Source organism: Hypomesus nipponensis, chromosome 22 (assembly GCF_054491055.1).
Source record: "Hypomesus nipponensis isolate SF chromosome 22, ASM5449105v1, whole genome shotgun sequence".
Taxonomy (NCBI): Eukaryota; Metazoa; Chordata; class Actinopteri; order Osmeriformes; family Osmeridae; genus Hypomesus; species Hypomesus nipponensis.
In genome coordinates, this window is record NC_140382.1 from 12,374,667 (window position 1) to 12,394,881 (window position 20,215).

Consider the following 20,215-nt stretch of genomic DNA (forward strand, 5'->3'; position numbering starts at 1 on the left):
CATCCTGGCACCTTCAATGTCAACTCGTATGAATAAAACGTTTCCTGTTTTCGAAAGGTTCACACCTAACATCCCCATACTTGCGAGACAGCTGGATTTGCAAGATCACAAACCAATACGAAAATCCATCTTACCAAGGTCCAAGTTATCGTTTGTGCCTGAACTACAGTGGTTTGGTAGCCTGACGTTGTCATACTCATAATTCTAGTCAGAATATGAGTCTGATAACTCTCCGTTGGGCTGTGACTATGGGGCGTGTTTCAACCGAACTCGTAAAACAAATGCATCTTCGCTCAATTGGATAGACTTACAACCAATCAGAGCAACGTAATAATATGTTGTTTGTTGAAAACGAATTCAATCCAAGCACTCTTTCGTGACGTTGTTGATTACGTTACTGTTGATCATCTTTCCATCATTGTATAAAGCCCGCCCTGGCAATTTCATTGGTCCGCCCAGATCCTGGTTTTATATAGTTTGTCCCCAATACGTGACCATCCAGACCCAACTTCCCAACCCAACTTTTTTGTGGGCGGGGCTAAATTGGGCTGGCAGCCAGGCTAGCGGTTCGGACCAATCAGCGTTCTCTGAGGAACTACTGGTTAATCTGCTCTGAGATATGAGTCATTCCATCTAACAGGATTACCTCTGCAGGGCATGGGTTGGTCATATGTGTGTTATTGCTCACGTATGTTCATATTCCGTCTCGTTTAACGTGTCCAGGCAAAGCCTGTTACACGTGTGTGATCTTACAGACCCCAAGCGTTGAGATGATGACGTTATTCTGCCCCACTTGCCTCTGTGTGCAGTCACATGTATGTTATTGTTCATGTGTAGCTTGAGCCCTAGAGCCGCTCTCTCATGTAACGCCTAATGCTAACTCCTACACAAGAGTCGAGTGGCTGGTTGGAGACTAAATGTATGTCTGTGGGGGTCTGTGGTCTATAGACTTTGTCAGGTTGTTATCAGAAACAAACGTAGCTCTGTCCATGTTACTCACGGATGTTGTCGGTGGCCTCGTGGACGGTGTCGGTCTTGAGGAGGTTGTCGGCGAGCATGAAGGCCCCGGCCTCCACTGTGTCCAGCAGCATGGTGGCCGAACGCAGCTGTTCGCTGGTGGCCAGTTCCCTCCATGCCGCCTGGGCACGCGGCTGCAGCAGGTTGTTCACCGTCTCCACCATGGCCTTGGGAGGGAGGGAGGGGACAGCGCTAGCCGTTAGAGGGTGAGGCAGATAGCAAGCGGTATAATGAGCTAGCTTCCAAGCTAACACACGCCACTGCACAACACTCAAAAGCTCATTAGCGCCAGAGGGGGAGGTTGACGGTTAGATTAGCGGTTAGCTAATGCTAATGCTGTCCACCTCCATCCTACAGCATGTGTGACAGTATAGCATGTGGACAATTAGCACTAATGGCTTCACTACACATAGCAAAAATATATAACATCCAGCCAAAAATTGCGCTTAACACAAAGATGCAGATGTCATGCTGATGTGTTTGTTGAATTAATACACAGAGAGATACTAGACACAAAAGAAAAACGTGAAATAATTTATTTCGTAAAAAGCTTTGGCTTCGTTTGTACTTTGCGAATGTAAAACGAATGTAATACCTCATCCTCCATTGCTCGACCAAGCCTCGTAACTGGTGAGTTTGTGTGTCTGTGCATATGTGTTAAATTACCTCTGTCTTTTCCCCTCGCCTCGCCTCCCTCCCCTCACACCTTCATTTACACATGCATACATCTCAGTGTAGGACGGGAGAGAGGAATAGAGGGAGAGGGAGGGAGAGAGGAATGGAGGGAGAGGGAGGGAGAGAGACCGTGGAAACCTGTAAAACACCCCGGTGAGTTCCTGGTGACAGGCGTCCACTGGGAATGAGGGAAATGGAAAAACGAATACAGGTGCTGGAAAACATACACCGGGTCTCGCTCCCTCACCTCCCTCCTCCACCCTTCTGTCTGTCTCTCCCTTTCTTTTCGATCCATCTCTCTCTATCTCAATCTTACCCTTCAGTATCAATATCCCCATGTTCTGCCTTCTCCCACTCTGTTTTTGTCTACATTTCTTTCTGCCTCCCCCTCCTCCATCTCTCTTTCTGCCTGCTGATTTGTGTCTATGTCTTTTTCTATCCGAATGTGACTCTCTCTCGGTGCGACTCTCTCTATGTCTCAGTGAGTCTCTCTCTACCTCTCTCTCTCTCTCTCTCTCTCTCTCTCTCTCTCTCTCTCTCTCTCTCTCTCTCTCTCTCTATCTCTCTCCCGCTCTCTCTCGCTCTCTGTCTGTGACTCTCTCTCCCTCTCCAGGGGCAATCGGAGCACAACAGGAATAAAGAGTGCAGGTGCCGTTAGACAAATGGAGGAGTCTCCAGTGGGGAGCGTCAGGGGAAGGGGACAGAGCCGTCAGGTTATTGATGTTCCACACGTATAGCGCTTGACCCCCTCCCACCTCCACGCACACACACACACTCACACCCCACACATGCACACACACACACCCTGTGGATTGCTGAAGATTAGACATGGAGGAGAGAAAGAGATATGGGCAAAGAGCAAAGAAGGAGGGAAAGAGAGTGAGCAAAAATGACAGAGAGAAAAAGAGTGAAAGGTTACAGGGGAGATGATGGGAAATAGAGAGAAGGGATAAAAGAAGACAGCAAGTGAAGAAGGGATAGTGAGAGGCAAAGACAGAGAGAGAGAGAGAGAGAGAGAGAGAGAGAGAGAGAGAGAGAGAGAGAGAGAGAGAGAGAGAGAGAGAGAGAGAGAGAGAGCGAGAGAGAGAGAGAGAGAGAGAGAGAGAGAGAGAGAGAGAGAGAGAGAGAGAGAGAGAGAGAGAGATTAAAAGACAGAGATTTTTGAAGCTGTGCCACTGGGGATAGTTATGTAACATGACAAACACAGGAAGTGGCACATAGCTGACTGTGTCTTTAACCACATCGATTAGCATTAGTCATGCATGTATATGTTTATTCTCACAATAACAATAAATGTCTACAGTATTAGTGACCGGACATGCTAACATACTAATGATGCCTCCTTAGCTGGTTGCTAAGTAGCTTGGATGCCTATGAGCTGCATGTACACAAAACTCATGAATCCACTGCTTCAACAGAGAAGGGGGATAACGCAGAGAGAGGAGAGTGGATGTATGATCCATGATGATACATCAGCACACACAAACCTTGTACCCTGTCTACTGACCATGCCAGAGAGCAAAGCATACTCCCTTAACCCCCTTTACAGAGAAAATAGAGCAATTTAAAAACCCTTTTTCATACTCTGGGGTCTGTGAGTGTGTGCATCGGTGCATGTGTGTGCATTCATACGAATGTGTGTGTGTGTGTGTGTGTGCACGCTGGGTGGAGAATTGATTCTGCTCCGCTTGCTCTGGCAGTGAGGGGGCTGAGAAGAGTGCAGAGGAGACTGACGTATACACTCCATGATCCGGACAACTGTGGCCCCAATTCACATCCCCCTACCAGAGCAGCACGTACTCACACACACACACACACACACGCTCACACACACACACACACACACACACTCACACCACTTCCCAGGATCCCTGTGAACACAGTGGGTCTTGACAGTATATAAAGAAATACTTTATCTCCTGTTTAGAAGAACTGATGAACATTTCAAGCGAAAAAAAAACCGATAGATCTAAGAATCGGACAAAGTCTGCGTTCACGTGTGGTCAACCAAGTCAGGAAAAGTTCCTACACGCTCCTACGCAAGTCGGCGGCTGATCGCAGTGCGTTGGGCTGACATCCGCTTACAGCCTGTCCATTGACAGCATGCAGTGGTTTTGACAGACACTTGAATGTGGCCCATATCTGCAGTGTGGTGTCAGACCAGGGACCCGGAGATGTGAGGGGAGATAGGACTGTGTCGGGAGCCTGACATTTCTTGTCAGGTGTGAGTGGAAGAGGGGGGCGGGGGACTGGAGAGCTGGGATGGAGACAGGTTTTTTTAGGCTCCTCAAAAGACGAAAAGCACTGGGGTGACAGATAAGCGGGTGAGTGAGTGTTGATGAGAGTGTGTTGCGGTGTGTGTGTGTGTTTTGGGGGTGGAGGTAGGGGGTATGGTTGGCAGGAACTGAGATGCTCACACACAACCAGACACACACACACACCCATGAGCATGCACACATGCACACACGCGTGCACACACACACACCAGTAAATGGGGCAGAAGTGAAATGCTTTGAAGCGCTGGGGTAATCCAGCGTAAACGGCAACAGCAGAGCGGCTTCTCTGCACACACACATATACAGTATACACACACTCATATTCACACACACGCGCACACACACAGAGCGTCATTCCCACTTGGACGAGAGTAGAGAAAGTCATGTTTGAGAACATTTTCATCAGACCTGCCTGTCCTGACTCTCGTCTAATGTTTGACCCAAAAGGTAGGGGGTTCAAGGTCAGTGTGGGTGTGTGTGTGTATGTGTGTGTGGGGGGGCTGCAGATAAATCCTGTTTTTTAAATTTACAATCAGGGTCTGGCTTGTCATGCACAAAGAGCCAGGCTATTCCCATCTGCTGTATAGAACAGCAGGTTTCCCAACAGCCTTAAAGTAGTGCAGAGTTTGAAGCATTTATTATTTTAGGACTCGGGGAGTCAGATGGCTGAGCAGTTAGGGAGTCAGGCTATTAATCAGACGGTTGCCGGTTTGATTCCTGGCTGTGCCGATGACGTTGTGTCCTTGGGCAAGGCACTTCACCCTACTTGCCTTGGGGAGAATGTCCCTGTACTTACTGTAAGTCGCTCTGGATAAGAGTGTCTGCTAAATGACTAAATGTAAATATAAATAATCATGTTTGGTTCATTTTCTACGCACAGTACCAGGGATTCCCTATGCCTCTCAGACCAAAGAAATTGCAAATGAGTGGCCAAAATGACGTTACATGAACCTCCTCTCCACTAACCAACCCCCACCTACACACATGCCCCCACAAGTGGGAGGAAACAGAGATGAAATACTTCCCTGGCCATTACCCCACCCCTCTCGACCCACCCACCCACCCATCCGCCCGCCCGACTCTCCACCCCTCCCCCTGCCCACTCTCCCTCCTCCTGCAGCAATTAGAGCTGGGGATAATGAACGAGGAGAGGGAGAAGCAGCTATTTCTGATCAGAGACTACTCATGAGAAGCTGGGAAAATCCGATATCTCTGTCTCTTTCGCTTTTGTTTGGCTAATTGGCAATATATTGTAGATGAGCTGCTAATTAGAATGATTAATGTGAATTGATGTAGGTGAAGTCAATGGAATGTATGGAGTCCCGGCTATGTTTACAGAAATCCCTACAGAAGTGGGTTCACTGGGTTTTTTATGCTGCATGTTGTATCAGTCCTAGGATCAGTGTATGCCTTGTGTATGCAAATGTGTGTGTGTAGTTGTGTGTCTGTGTGTGTATGGTTGGTCGTGTATGTTTATGTGTTTATGTGTGTGTGTCAGCATGTATAATTGCATGCCTGTGTGTGTGTGTGTGTGTCAGCTCGTATGAACTCCTAAGCCATGTTCTGTGATGTGACATTGCTGACTAGTGCTGACGTAAAGACTTTTAGGAAGGGAGGAAAAAGCCTGCATCAGTAGAAAAAAGAAAAAGACGGAGAGAGAGGGGGGAGGTAAAGCTAGGGAGGAGAGAGATAGAGACATAAAGAAAGAAAGAAAGAAAGAAAGAAAGAAAGAAAGGGAAGAGAGGACAGAGAGGAGGATATCTAGAGAGAAAGACAGCGAAGCATGAAACCCATTCTCTTCTCATGGACCGTCGGGGTCTTAGATGTGCTGCTCATTGATTTTAGCTGACCTGCCTGAACGATCTCCGGGGATGTTCCGGTACGAGACCTGACAAACCTCAGGAAAGCCTCAGTGTGAAAACATCAACAAAAACAACAACCAAACAGAAACAACAACAACAAAACAACTATCACTTCATCAAACAACACACAGGAAGCAGATTCCACAGGAAGTACTACACAAGCGGAGCTGGTTCGGGCGGGCGACTCCAAAGGGCATCCCATCAGTTGGCCATTTCCCTCTCACATCACGCACATCCAATCATCCAAACCAACGTCAACCAGGCAGCCTATTTAAGACCAGGAACTCTCATGCTCTGACATTGTTGCTTGGTAAGCGTGTTACAAATGCACAGAATTTTCATAGTTCTCTCCACCCTTGTCTTTTCTAATCTGTCTGGGTAAATATGGATATCCAAGTTCTCTTCCACTAATGTAGACAGTCTCAGTTGGGATTCTTGGCAGAGGGTTGTCACAAAGCACAATTATACCGCCCAGATGCCAAGTACACCCATGAAATGCAATAAAACACTATCTGACTGAACCTTGACACGGTGGTTAGACTGATACTGAGGTCTTAATCCCATTCAGATAGATTACGATTTATAAACATTGATGAACATAAAATTACGAGTATGATATGAGATTCGGACATGGGATTAATGAAGAATCCTGATGATCACAGCCTCTCAGTGTGGATGCATGAAACTGAAATTATTAATCCACAAAAACCAAAAACAACAGCAAAATGGAGGCACACCCTTTGAGGAGAACAAACAGCTGATACTGTGATTGTTCTCAAAATTCAAATTGATTCTCGTTGGTGAAACAGGACGCCAAAAGCAATCCTTAAAAAGACTATTAAAAAGAAAAAAAAGAAGAAAACATATCAGAAGAGATTGCTGTCCCTGGAAGATCTCTGTCAAACAATTTACTCCTCAAAGGGTTGCAACGCAAACCAGGATTCTTAGAAAATCAGGATTGTATGTCACGTAGGTGTGAGCATCGTGCATCGTGCATGCCATGTCTGCATGGGTGGGGGGTTGCATGAACAACACTACGGCGGCAGACCAAGACAAATATGCTGAAATACCTGCACAAAAAACCTGCAAGACCTCTCTCTCTTCTGCAGCTGTGAAACCCAAAGAGTTAGCAGGTTAGCACAAATAAACAGCAACTCACTGGATTAAGGAACATACCCTGCAGTTAATAAGCAAAGTGCTCATTACCGGTAAAAAAAAAAACTGTCATTCCAGACACTCCTTCCTTTGTTTTACTCCACCAACATGATGCATCTGTAGCCAGATGCTATGTACCTTAATTACGCCAGCACTTGTGAATAATTGGTCATATTCAATATCCTTATCACAATTAGCATAACAATACGGCATATTACCCAATTAGGCATTCATAATTGCTTTGCTAATGAGAGAAAATACAGACATTTTTTCTCTTCAATTATTTTGTTCTGTAGTGTTTAACCCTGGTGGTTTGGTCAATGTGTGATGTGCCAGTTAATTGTTTTCCCTTTGCAAACTGTACTTTAAACAAATAGAGAGGGAATGGCACTCTAGATAAGTGTGTAAGAAAGGGCAAGGGATGGAAGAGAGAGAGAGAGAGAGAGAGAGAGAGAGAGAGAGAGAGAGAGAGAGAGAGAGAGAGAGAGAGAGAGAGACAGAAATATAAAGTATGTGTGCACGTACATATACACATTCTCTTTGCAGGCACTATATACAGTATAGAGAAAGAGCAATGTGCACAATAAGGCAGCATCACTCAAGTAGGTACATTTCACCACATTTGGGCCTAATATCTCTGAAACATTTCTCCCTTCTCAGAAAGCTCCCAGCACCTTGGTGAGACTGCGGGCAGCGCTGTCCTTGCCCCCGGGGGTCAGGTTCCTCAGCTGGACGTCCAGCAGCTCCACCAGCTGGGCCATGGCCCGCACCGTGGACGGGACGTCGCCCGGGCGCAGCGGACCCTTGGTCTGCTCCGCCAGCTCCCTCGCCACGATGGCCGCCGTCTCACCCGAACGCAGCTGAGGAGGAGGTGGAGGAAGACGAGGAGGACGAGAGGATGAGGCCAAGATGACTATCTGTCAATTTACAATAGCCTTGAAGTAGGCCTACCGTGTCTCTGCGATCAAACACTGCCCTCGAATAAACGCCGCCGACGTTAAATACCGCATTACAAAGGTTCAAAACTCTATACACTTTCTGCATCACTATCAGTGTCCTCATCCACTCAGCGATCTAACTCTACGTTTCAACGCTCGTTTACTGTATGCTCGCGGCTTGTGCGTTTCTGGCCGTCAACACACATATATATATATATATATATATATATATATATATATATATATATATATATATATATATATATATATATATAGAGCTGTCAACAGCTCCCTTACCTGCTTAATTACACTGTTAGGAGACACCAGAGATGTATTAATAAACAAACCGCTTTGCGTTGTCCCTGTGTTGTTCTTACTGATTAAATGGACACATAAAAGGCGCACCTCGAAAACATGTAGTGCCATAAATGGAGCAGCATTTAATCAAAGAAATACAGTACTGCTTATGTGTGCATTTAACTGCATTTGTTCAGATGTTGCTTCAGACATCAAATGGTTTTTAACTTGAGGGTATGACAGTACAAATACAGACATCTGTAATATGTCACAAAGCCAAAAGGGTTGAACAGTGGCCTAAAAGATTAATTCTAATACTTGAATGCCCTTCTCTACTAACTAGGCCTGGATGATTAGTACATTAACCATAGCCCCCAAAAAACATGCATCTCCATCTGCCTGCAGAGCCATATTCATTCATGTTAACGTCATTAATATGGGCTGGGCAAACATGTTAGATCTGTGTGGCCTGATTCCCTTCCCCTGTGGCTCACCAATGACCCTAATAACACCCCCTCCAAGCTCACCCGCCCACCTCCAAGCCGCCCCCACCCCTCCCCCCACCCCTCCCCCCCATCCCCCCCCCGTCCCCCAGGTCCAGCCGTCACACTGGAGCTCTGTGGGGCCATACAGTAATGGCCGCCGCCAGCAGTGCTCAGACTCACTTTCTGCATGATGTGGTTGACCCACGGCGACGTGCAGTTGCTGAGGTCAGGGCCCTGGGGGTCCCAGTAGCCAAGCTGGGCCACGCACACGTATGTGGCCACGCCTGTGAGAGAGGAGAGAAGAGAGAGGAGAGAAGAGAGAGGAGAGAAGAGAGAGGAGAGAAGGAAGAAGAAGAGGGGATAGGAGAGGGGAGGAGGAGAGAGGGGAGGAGAGGAGAGAAGAGGAGTGGAAAGGAAAAGAGAGGAGAGGCGAAGAGTGGAAAGGAGGAGAGGAGAAAATAGGAGAGGAAAAGAGAGGAGAAAAGAGGAGAGGAGAAAGAAAGAAAACATGCTTAGACAGCGCTGACATTCTCACTGGGGGCCGAGCCACTCCTTAGGTGCCTTGGGTTCTCTGAGAGGAGTGTGTGTGTGTGTGCTCATGTGCATTTCACAGTGGATATTACAGCGCGGACAAAGGCCAGTGTTTCATGTGAACAGCGAGATCATGCTCCAGTTACTCACGGCCTCAAGACCAGAGAGATAAGGTTGGCAAAAAGAAATGTTGACCTGAATCAACTACTTGTGTGTGTGAGTATGTGTGTGCCATCTCTAAATATATGCTCTGTAGGCATCCTGTAACTGTACAATGCGTAACTGCTGAGGTAAATCAAAATGAAATGACTGCTCTCCAAAACCTGCACATTTATTGTAAATTTGCAATGATGGATTGACAAAAAGACAATCAGCCAGCCAGCTAGCTAACCAGGCAAAATAAATCAATAATAACAGCGCAGACAACAACCAGACACAGAGGTCTTCACCCAGTGTCTCTCAAGGACACCCACACACACACACATCCCTTCTTACCCAGCGTGCCTACAGGGCAGGGCTGCTTGGCCGTCTGGCCCTGCTGCGTGCGAGGCCAGGAGACGTCAGCCATGACCCTGGGGGTGCAGAAGTCCTGGGGGGCCATCTGGGGGGGCTGGGGGGCCACAGGCATGGCAGGGGCCGCTGGCACTCCGCCCTTTGGGGGGGCCATGATCTCTGGGATCTGGTTGGTGTCACCGGGGCGGAGGCGAGGCTGTCGGATGGTGGTGGTGGTCCTCCTCTGGCCGGGTGAGGTGGTGAGGAGGGGGCGGGGCGTGGTGTAGTAGGGGGGGGAACGCGTGGTAGTGGTGAGGCTGGAGGAGGCTCCTCCCCCTCCACCTCCTCCGCCCCCTCCTCCTCGGTTGGGGTGAACCACAGGTGGAGGGAAGTCTGGATGGAGGGAGGAAAAGAGGAGAGAGAGAGAAAGAGGTGAGAGTGAGTAGAGATGCACACTAGTTTGAAATCCTCTTCATTTCGTTGGCGTTTGCTTAAGTCTAACTCAGGAGTCCGATGAGTTGACAATAGTTATTTTGGGACTAACCCATTGGTTCAATTGTACCCGACAAGAACAATCAAGCACAGATAATTCATTGAAGTGCATTCAAGTGTATGTTTCTGGTGACCCCGCCCATACAGAAACAGCGGAGAAACACTCACAACAGTGAATCATTCATGGCTACATGACAGCAAAGAGACTAAATGCATATGGCACAATCTGCATCTTAAATTTTTCATATAAACACATTTAATTATTCAAAATGACCCTGTTTGAAGGCTGGACAAAAGCAGTGGGCTTGATGTTCTTTGTGAAAACTGAGTTTCTTCCCAGTGGCCTCCCTGACTCTACCTCCACTGGTTTCACGACTCACTCTCACTGATTACAATTATTTAACAGGAACCTGAATGAAAGTTCCACTCCACAATGTCATAATACAGCGGCTTGAATGATTTTTTATTTTCATAAAACTGAGGAAAAGACTATAACCAACGAGCATCTGTCATTGCTTGACTGATGAGTTTGTCCCTGAAGCCCTCTGAGATGTTCTCCTGGTCTCTCTTGCTCCAGCTTGCTGTCAGTGCCATGGTTCCCACCCTGCAGCACTCAATGGAGAACTTCCGTCTCCAAACTCCCATTCCGGAGTCCCTCCCACGTTCCACCTCGGAACATTGCCATCCATCATGGGTGGTTCCTGGCTCTGTGAACTCCCTTTAGCATTCTCTCTCTGTCTCTGTGTGTGTGTGTGTGTCTGCACCAGAACAGGAAGCTCCATTAGAGACAATCGCAAGAAAATGGCAGTATAATGGTATTTGTGTGTGTTGACACACAGGATAATGGTATTAATGTGGGTGTGTGCTCAAACAATAGGTGCATGCTGGTGTGTGTATGTGTGTGCAGGGCATCTCTCAGCTAACTGTCGCCCCATTTTGACCCAACTCACTTAACCTTTTCCTTTTAGCTCCCTCCCATCTCTCCCATTCTCTATCTCTCCCATTCTCTCTCTCTCTCTCTCTCTCTCTCTCTCTCTCTCTCTCTCTCTCTCTCTCTCTCTCTCTCTCTCTCTCTCTCTCTCTCTCTCTCTCTCTCTCTCTGTCTCTCTCTGTGTCTCTCTGTCACTCTCTGTCTCTCGCTGACTCTCTCTCTCTCTCTCTCTCTCTCTTTCTCTCCCTGACTCCATCTAAGCATAACTTTCTCCGTTCAGATGCTCTCATCTTCTTTTATATCATCCTCTCATCCTCTCTCTCTCTCTCTCTCTCTCTCTCTCTCTCTCTCTCTCTCTCTCTCTCTCTCTCTCTCTCTCTCTCTCTCTCTCTCTCTCTCTCTCTCTCTCTCTCTCTCTCTGTCTCTCTCTCTCTCTCTCTCTCTCTCTCTCTCTCTCTCTCTCTCTCTCTCTCTCTCTCTCTCAGGTGGGCAGTCGTCTCAAGAGAGTGCTTCTGAGTAACCCTCTTCTCTGTTGATGTGTTGTGGTCTTCATTAACATGACATAACAGCTTCATGCACACAGAAGGCCGAGGCTCCTGATCACACTTGGGGATGAGCTTACATGAGGCAGTCAGAGCGATACTGCAACACACAAGGTGCCTCCTGATTTGAAAAGATTTTGTTACACCAATGCTGTGAATGTTTGACTATATTCTTCTGATCTTTCCTAATCCCCATGCTTAAAAACACTGGAGCGGCATGTAAATAAGAAACATTTAAGACAGCCATTCATCTTCGTTCAAGCTCTCTTTGAGATGCCTGTCGGGTCTGACATCAGAGATAAGCTCCCTCTATTCAGGTCTATTTTAAAACAGCTATTCGCTTTCTATCCTAAACAGCCCACTAATCATGAGACAATGCCACTTAGGTTGTAAAAGGGTGTGAGTGTGTGTGAGTGTGTTTGTGAGGGAGTGAAGGAGAGGGAAAGAACCAAGAGAGAGAAGGAGAAAGAAAGAGAGAGAGAGAGAGCGAGAAGGAAAGAGAGAGAGAGAGAGAGAGAGAGAGAGAGAGAGAGAGAGAGAGAGAGAGAGAGAGATAGGGAGAGATAAGGAAAGAGAGAGAGAGAGAGAGAGAGAGAGAGAGAGAGAGAGAGAGAGAGAGAGAGAGAGAAAAAATAACATTTCTGGAGGGCACCTCTCTTTTGTGTTTGCAACAATGCAACATAGTCATAATGTTGACCACATCACATCACCACGTGATGTCCATGAGGAAAAGGGAGGGGGTGGGGGGGCAGTGTGAGATCATCAGTCAGAAGCAGTCCCTGTGGTCTGGTGTGGTGTGGTCTGCTATGTTCTGTTTGTGGGAATACCCAGTCACTCAGTCTCCTTCCCTTACAGCAAACAGTGGGGTCATAAATCTATAGGAGAGGGGGAGTGGAGGACTGAGAGAGAAGGAAGAAAACAAAGAGGGAGAAAAAGGTCTGGTCACTGCCCCCCCCCCCCCCCCCCTCCACACACACACACACACACACACACACACACACCCTATCATTCTTGACAACTTTCCCACAATCTGGGGAAGAACCTCAGCTGAAATGACACCACTTTCCAATTTGCAAAGTTTCTTTCTTTTGAAGAACGAGTCGATCCCCAGGAGAGTATTCAAGAAGCTTCTGTATATCCCTTCTGCCTCAACACACCACACACATGTGCATACACACCAACACACACACACACACACATCCTCAACCCAGATCTCCGGGCACACACACACACACACTCACACACACTCCCATGCAATCACAAGCAACACATCCTGAGGGGGTAATAGCCTAATGATAATCTGCCTGCAGGCCAGAAAGCTTTCTAGTCTTGGTAGAAGCACATCCAATAGGGCTGCATACTGCGATAACGCACAGCCCCTATGGCACTGATACACACACACACATGCATGTGGACGTGCACACACACACACATTCATATATAGATACATTCACATACACACACACGCACATATACCGTTGATACACACATACTGAAAGATTAACACCCAGAGCTTGTGGCACTAGCTCTAGCCCTGCTGATAAGGCAGTGTGGAGCACTTCAAAGGAGAGCCCACCAGACTGATAGAGGTAGGAGATAGAAACGTACCCTGGCTAATGCACCAGGAGGGGCCTCAGTCTCGGCACACTCACCAACACGTCCAGCTTCCACACATTACACCTCTCCATTACTGGCATCGTTCAGGGCTCGGGATTGGAAGAAAATAACATCTTGCATCCAGACTTAATGGTCAGGTTGTGTTGAGAAATAGGGTACGCACACACACAAACACACAGTACATCAGCAGTTTGGCTGGAGATGACAATTGTGAAGGCCAAACAGAAAGCAGAGCCAAGCCAATCACTGGACTAACTAAGGAACAGGTGTGGCAGTCCCTCTCAGAAAACAACAGAGAGAGGGAATGGAAAATGTTTGAGATGCGGGGCATAGAGAAATCGAGAGATGGAAAGAGACAGATGGAGAGAGAGAGATGGAGGGAGCGGGAGACAGAGCTGATGAGACACTGATGGAGCAAATATAGTTCTGTTAAATAAGTCTGCTTCCTGTTGACAGAGCTGGGTCATCTCAGCTGGTGTAAACATCTCTAGTTCATTATCAATGTTCACACACACACATACACACACAGACACACACACACGTCATTGCTCTAAATCAAGTCAGTCGCAAGAAGCCAAATGTCACTCATGAACACAAACACTTGAGGAAACATTTTCTCTTGCTACCGGCACACACACACACACACACACTTGCACACACACACACACACACACTCCACGCTGAAATGGCTAGGTGTGTCTGGAAGCCGTCTAATCAGTGAGGTGGGGTTAAAGGAGGCCTCGGCTCCAGACATTAGCTTCCAGAATGTGCTCTTAGAATGTGCTCTTAGTCGAGGTCCAATCGAGCCACGGCATTTCCTGCACCACTTGGCACCGACGCTTGATTGCAATCTGTGAGCCAAGGGAGTGCGTGTGCGTGTGTGTGTTTGTGGTAAAACGAAAGAAAAAAACCGGGAGAGGGACAGTGAGTGTGAGCTTGTGAAACAAAGATAGGATATGATAGTGGGTGTGCTGGAGCGTGTGTGTGAGACCGAAGGTGGGAAAGAAGGGGTTCCACTACATGTCTGACGGCCCCAAGGATACGAAACAACACGTTTGGCAGTTGAGACTTCAAAGGTGAATGTTCTAGCGCGGCTCAGGACCTAGGCTCCGTGGTGGGAGCTGGCAAAGGTGAGACCCGATGAAGTCTCGCCCAAAAACGATGTTGTCACCACCTCTCCTGTTGAATATGGAGCATGGCAGCAGTAATGAAAACAGCCTGTGACAGTGTCTGCTGACGTGTTGGGGTCGTGCAAATGTGCCTTCATGTATAGGGTGGAGAGAATAAAAGAGAGCGATGGAGAGAGGGAAAGGGGAGGAAGAGACAGAGAGAGGAGCGAGAGTGTGAGTGCCCATACATGTGTGTATAATAACTATTCAGCGCTAACCCTAGCACTCCCAGCTGTTCTGGAATGCTGATGACATGAATAATTCTGCGACTTTGTTGGAAAAACTTGGGAGACTTTTAGAAAGGGTTGTGGAAGGGTGGTGGTTGTGGTGGTGGGGGGGGGGGTTGCAGCCTTTGGCTGATAAATAATACACACGTTTCATCCAAAGCAACCATGCATGTATGGCTTCTATAATATGCATGTAAGAAGGCATGATGAAACAACTCCGCAAACAGACGAGGAGAGAAAGTGGTAGAGAGAGAGAGAGAGAGAGAGAGAGAGAGAGAGAGAGAGAGAGAGAGAGAGAGAGAGAGAGAGAGAAAGGGGGAAGAAAAAAGAGAGGGTGGCAAAAAGATGAGTGGAGGAGACTGAGGATGGCGCGGGAGATGAGGAAAACCAGATTAAGGAAAAGAAGTGGAAGAGAAACAGAGAGAGGGAGGGGGAGAGAGGAGGAGAGGGGGAGAGACAGATGAAGAGTGCAGCGTGAGAAACAGAAGAAGAAGAGACGGGATGAGAGAGAGGCACAGAGAGAAAGAGAGGTACAGACAGACAGACAGACAGACACAATTCAGTCTCTTTCAGTTCCCAGGGGAGAGCAATATAAAGGGAGATGCTTTTCAAAAGAACTATTTTCTGCACAAGCAACTCGAGGCAACATTAAAAGGTGAGCATATCTGGAGTGAAGCTTTATTCTGTAATACACAGTTAGTTTGGGTTCAAACAGACCAACAAAAGACTTCCCCTTCATCTTCAATACTGCATTTTAAACATACTCTTTAAGTTGGTGTATGTGTGTGTGCATGTGTTGTTGAGGAGGAAAAATCCATGGAAGGAAGCTAACACATGATGACCTCATTTTCAAAAGTCCAATCAGTGGGCTTCGTTAGCCGGACAGACACAACACACAGTAATTGGCGCTCTGTGATTCATGTCCCAATTACACTGGGCTGCCTCGTTTTCTTCTCTCCTCTCTCTCTCTCTCTCTCTCTCTCTCTCTCTCTCTCTCTCTCTCTCTCTCTCTCTCTCTCTCCCTGACTCCATCTAAGTATAACTTTCTCCGTTCAGATGCTCTCATCTTCTTTTATATCATCCTCTCTCTCTCTCTCTCTCTCTCTCTCTCTCTCTCTCTCTCTCTCTCTCTCTCTCTCTCTCTCACTCTCTCTCTCTCTCTCTCTCTCTCTCTCTCTCTCTCTCTCTCACTCTCTCTGGCCCACATTGATCAAATCCATAAATCTTCAGGCACTAGATACAAACAGACAAGTCCTTCCGTTAAACTATCTGAAATACTAAGGAAATTAGTGCCAGTTAACCCCTCAAAGGTCGGATAGTTTTCAAATCTGGTCTAGAAATCAAACCGGCCAGATGGTAATGTGATTGACTGTGGTCCAAAATAAAAACTAATATACAGAATATATACTATTGAATGTTTCACAAAAAAAGTATGATATCTCAGCCACAGCTAAAAGCTACTTGGGCATAGGAGGGATCCAGAGCCATTAGTTTGGAATGCGAAATCGATACGGACCCAGAGTTTTTCCAGATTGAGTGGACCCTGGACCTAGCCCTGGCTACAGAGAGGGTAAGGAGCGCAGAGGAGAGAGAGAGAGAGGGAGGAGGAGGAGGAGGAAGAGGAGGAGGAGAAAGAGAAAGGCAAGAGAAGAGAGGAGCGCCATTGATTGTATGTATTTATCTTTCCCTGGTCAGCAGTCTGGCCTGCGCTCTCGCTGGAGGTCGTTCTCTACATTCAATCCCCATTGATCTCTTCTTGAAAGCCTCCTGAGACCTGCAGAGGTCCATTATCAGAGTGATCCAGCACACACACACGCAAACACATACACACGCACGCTCGCAGAATTACCAAAGACCAATCGGTAGCAACAAAGTTTCCGCCTCCCCCCTCCCTGCCCCGCCTGCTCCCATAATTCCTTGTAAGCGCGTCTCCTAAACGCTTGTAAGAGCATGTGTTAATTCATCCGTCATTTAATAAGATGGGCAGCCAAGCCGTCTGCCCAGCGCCATAGGAAGGTGCTGAGATGCAATTACCGAGCGCTGGGCAGATCGCCCTGGGCTCCAGGGTGCAGAGGCTAATGTCCAGAGGAGTAGTGGGGGGGTGGGTTAGCCTCCCTCCTTGCCCCAGCCGAGAGTGCCTGTATTTTGGAGGAATCACTCAGGACCACCCCCACCTCCACCCCCACCCCCGGAAGCTCCTGGGTGTACTTTAGAGTAATGCATTTCACAGAGTGAGGTGGGTTACAAGGATATACACAGCAAGTTTACTACAGTGCTGTACAACAACATGCTGTGTGTGTTCACGCACAGGGGGTGGGGTGGGGGGGACCACCACACACACCTGCCAACAACATGTGCGTGCACGCGCCAAGTGTGTGCACGTGTGAGTATGTGCGTGCGGGCGTGACTACCCTACCCAGTCGGTTGTCGTTGTTGCCGAAGTCCAGCGTGTACTTCACCACGTGGTAGTTATTCCAAACGTACAGCAGGTTGTCCCGGGGATTATAATCCACGGCGGCGATGTACTGGTAAGAGTTGGGGAAGGGGATGCTGACCACGGTCTCCTTGCTCTTGTCGGTGTTGTACATGTAGTCGATCTTGTTCCCCGTGCCCTCGTTGTCGTCGTCCTCGTACACCGTCTTCACCACGTACAGCACGCCGCAGATCATGAAGGCGTTGGACGCCGTGCGTTTGTCGTAGGTGGTGTCCCACGAGCCCTCCACGCGCAGCGTGTACGGGTTGAGCTGGCTGACCACCATGCGCCCGTTGTTCTGCTCCGTGGCGTAGACCACCCACAGGCCGTTTTCGTCCACCGCCAGGTCGATGTCCGACTTGCCCCCCCAGCGGTACGGCGACGTGTCGTGGTAGTTGGCGTTGGCGATGATGGCCTCGCCGCTCTTGATGCGCGTGCGCAGGTCAAACTTGACGATGTTGCGCGTGCGCTCCTTGTTGAAGAACAGGGCGCCGTCGTACACCACGAAGCCCGTGCCGTCCACGCGGTGAGGGAGCTTGTAGGTGGTGGTCGGCCGCCCGGCCACAAAGTCTTCCTTGGAGGAGTACTCGGTTAGCGTGTCGGTGCGGTAGGGAGTCCAGGGCATGTAGTAGATCTTATCAGACGCCTGGAGGGGGTCTTTGCACCACGCGCCAGACTGGTGGTCCGACTCAAAGAGGTGCTCGCTCTGGTAGACCCCTCGGAGAATACCTGGGCACAGGAACACTGGTGGGAGGGGGGGGGGGGACAGGACAACAATAGGGATTAAATGTTAACAACAAATAATGTTGTGTCTGTTAACATGCTATCATATTATTGTTCGCATAATAATTTTCCTCAAGCTTTAACGGGCCTATCTTATTTCATGTAAGGTTACCAGGCTTACTAACTAACTGTTCTAACTTGAACTGAGCCTTGAGCATTTCAACACACGGCGAGAGACAAAGCAACAAAAAAAAAGAAAATCCAGTCTCTATTGTTGACCTTGGAAACGGCTGGTCAAGTGTCTGTCATTCAGCTGATCAATAACTGTCTCTCAGACAAAGACAGGAACAGCAGAGGAAACAGAGGAACATTTGGTGCCCCCCTCCCTCCCCCATTCCCATCCTGCTCCCTCCCTCCCTCCCTCCCTCCCTCCCTCCCTCCCTCCCTCCCTCCCTCCCTCCCTCCCTCCCTCCCTCCCTCCCTCCCTCCCTCCCTCCCTCCCTCCCTCCCTCCCTCCCTCCCTCCCTCCCTCCCTCCCTCCCTCCCTCCCTCCCTCCCTCCCTCCATACTCATTAACTTCCACTCGCTGTTCTCTTTTCTATTTCTGTCAGAGAGTGAAGCTGTCCAGCTCCTTTATCTCTCTTGCAGATTTAGGGAACGTTCCAGTCATTTGTTCCCCAGACCAGAACTCTGTATTCCAGAGTCGGAATACCGCAATCTGGTTTTATGACGCTGATGCTGGGACTTGTAAATTCCATGACCATGGTCATGTGACTGGAATGCATGTCACTCTAATATCCAGATGTGGGATTTTTGGGTTGTTGCTGTCCTTCCCCATTATAGAATTCCTGTTCAGGGATTGGGAAATGTTGATGGACTTCCAGCACAACAGCTACTTGGATGTGAAGATGTCTCTAGGTTTTTTCTTGAGACAGATGCATTCTGGAAATGAGTCCTATTTGTTAGTGGGAGCCGTCTTTAGCAGTGTGCTTGTAGCAGTGAAAATGACATATGTGCTAGTCAACACAACAAAGCTCAAAACTTGGGAGTGAGTCGTGAGCCAATCAAAGAAGAGAACTGGTTTGAAGTCACCTCTTTAACTGGGAGATCAAACTATTTTAATATAGTGCTAGTCAGCTTGAAAGGCCTGTCGCTCTGTCACATGGTACAAAGTGTGGCGGCTCTGGCATCGAGTGGTGCCGTTCGACAACAACACACAGTCACTTCCAAAAACTTGCTGTGTGACAGGACGAACAGAGACATATTCTCCGTGAATGAGTGTGTGTGTGTGTGTGTGACAGAGAGAGAGAGAGAGAGAGAGAGAGAGAGAGAGAGAGAGAGAGAGAGAGAGAGAGAGAGAGAGAGAGAGAGAGAGAAATGTGCACTGACTTACCTTTCTGTTCGACTTCTGTTCCAGCCATTGCAAGAAAGATAAGAGAAGAGGAAAGGCAGAATGAGAGACAGAGAGGAAAAGAGAGAGAAAGTGAAAGAGAGAGGGGAGAGACAAAACAGATTAATGAAGCAATAATAGGAATATTATCATAATACAATCGTGGATCTCTGTGATCGCTCTCATATTTCAGTCTAACCTTGTAGAAGGGCCAGGGTGTTCTTCATGTGAGATTGGTAATAATGTAACATAACCACCTTCGGAGGAAGAAGGAACTTTGGAGGTCTGACAACTAATATATTTGACACACACACACACACACACCCGTGCACTAATGCAGGCATGTGTGCGCATGTTAACACAAACACACAAAGACACACACATCCAAACAATGTTGCTACTCAACAGTTGAACAAAACAATGCAAATTAAACTGAGGTCATGTGCAGTTTAATATATGCAAATAGCGACAGAGAAAATGAAAACCAGGAAATATAAATGATTACTAGTGTAGTACCATCACGACCACATGTCTGTATGTGTGTCACACACAAGTGTTTCATGGTCAAACACTGGCTCTTCTGCCTCTCCCTATTGTGTTCTCTAAGTGTAATCCTCAGTGTACTTCACTTCTCCCTTGAATGAAAAGTACACACACACCCACACAAATATACTATACAGTGCACACACTCACACACAAAAAGACACTATTTGCAATCCTCTTAAAACATGTGAATTCCATTTCACCCTGCACCCAGGGGAACAAGATGGAATGTGAACATGGCAGCAACCTAATCCCACCTCACTAACCCCTCACTTCTTCCAACAGTGGTAAGAGACACACTGGAACACTGGGAATGGAACGGGTCCCCTGGGGTTACGGTATGGTGGGAAGGGAGAGGGGAGGAGAGGAGATAAGGAGAT

The 20,215-nt window shown here is 47.9% G+C and overlaps 1 protein-coding gene across 1 annotated transcript in view; it reads right to left on the reverse strand.

Moving 5' to 3' along the window:
* Nucleotides 1-20,215, reverse strand: part of adgrl3.1 (adhesion G protein-coupled receptor L3.1) — a 57,220-nt gene that overhangs the window by 18,392 nt on the left and 18,613 nt on the right. Inside the window, exons 4-10 of the mRNA XM_084687366.1 lie at nucleotides 19,296-19,310; nucleotides 17,123-17,923; nucleotides 9,732-10,121; nucleotides 8,886-8,989; nucleotides 7,660-7,845; nucleotides 6,901-6,939; nucleotides 1,001-1,184 (exon numbers count right to left, since the gene is read on the reverse strand). Of these exons, the coding sequence (XP_084543492.1) occupies nucleotides 1,001-1,184; nucleotides 6,901-6,939; nucleotides 7,660-7,845; nucleotides 8,886-8,989; nucleotides 9,732-10,121; nucleotides 17,123-17,923; nucleotides 19,296-19,310 (1,719 nt within the window). The remainder of the gene's footprint in view (nucleotides 1-1,000; nucleotides 1,185-6,900; nucleotides 6,940-7,659; nucleotides 7,846-8,885; nucleotides 8,990-9,731; nucleotides 10,122-17,122; nucleotides 17,924-19,295; nucleotides 19,311-20,215) is intronic.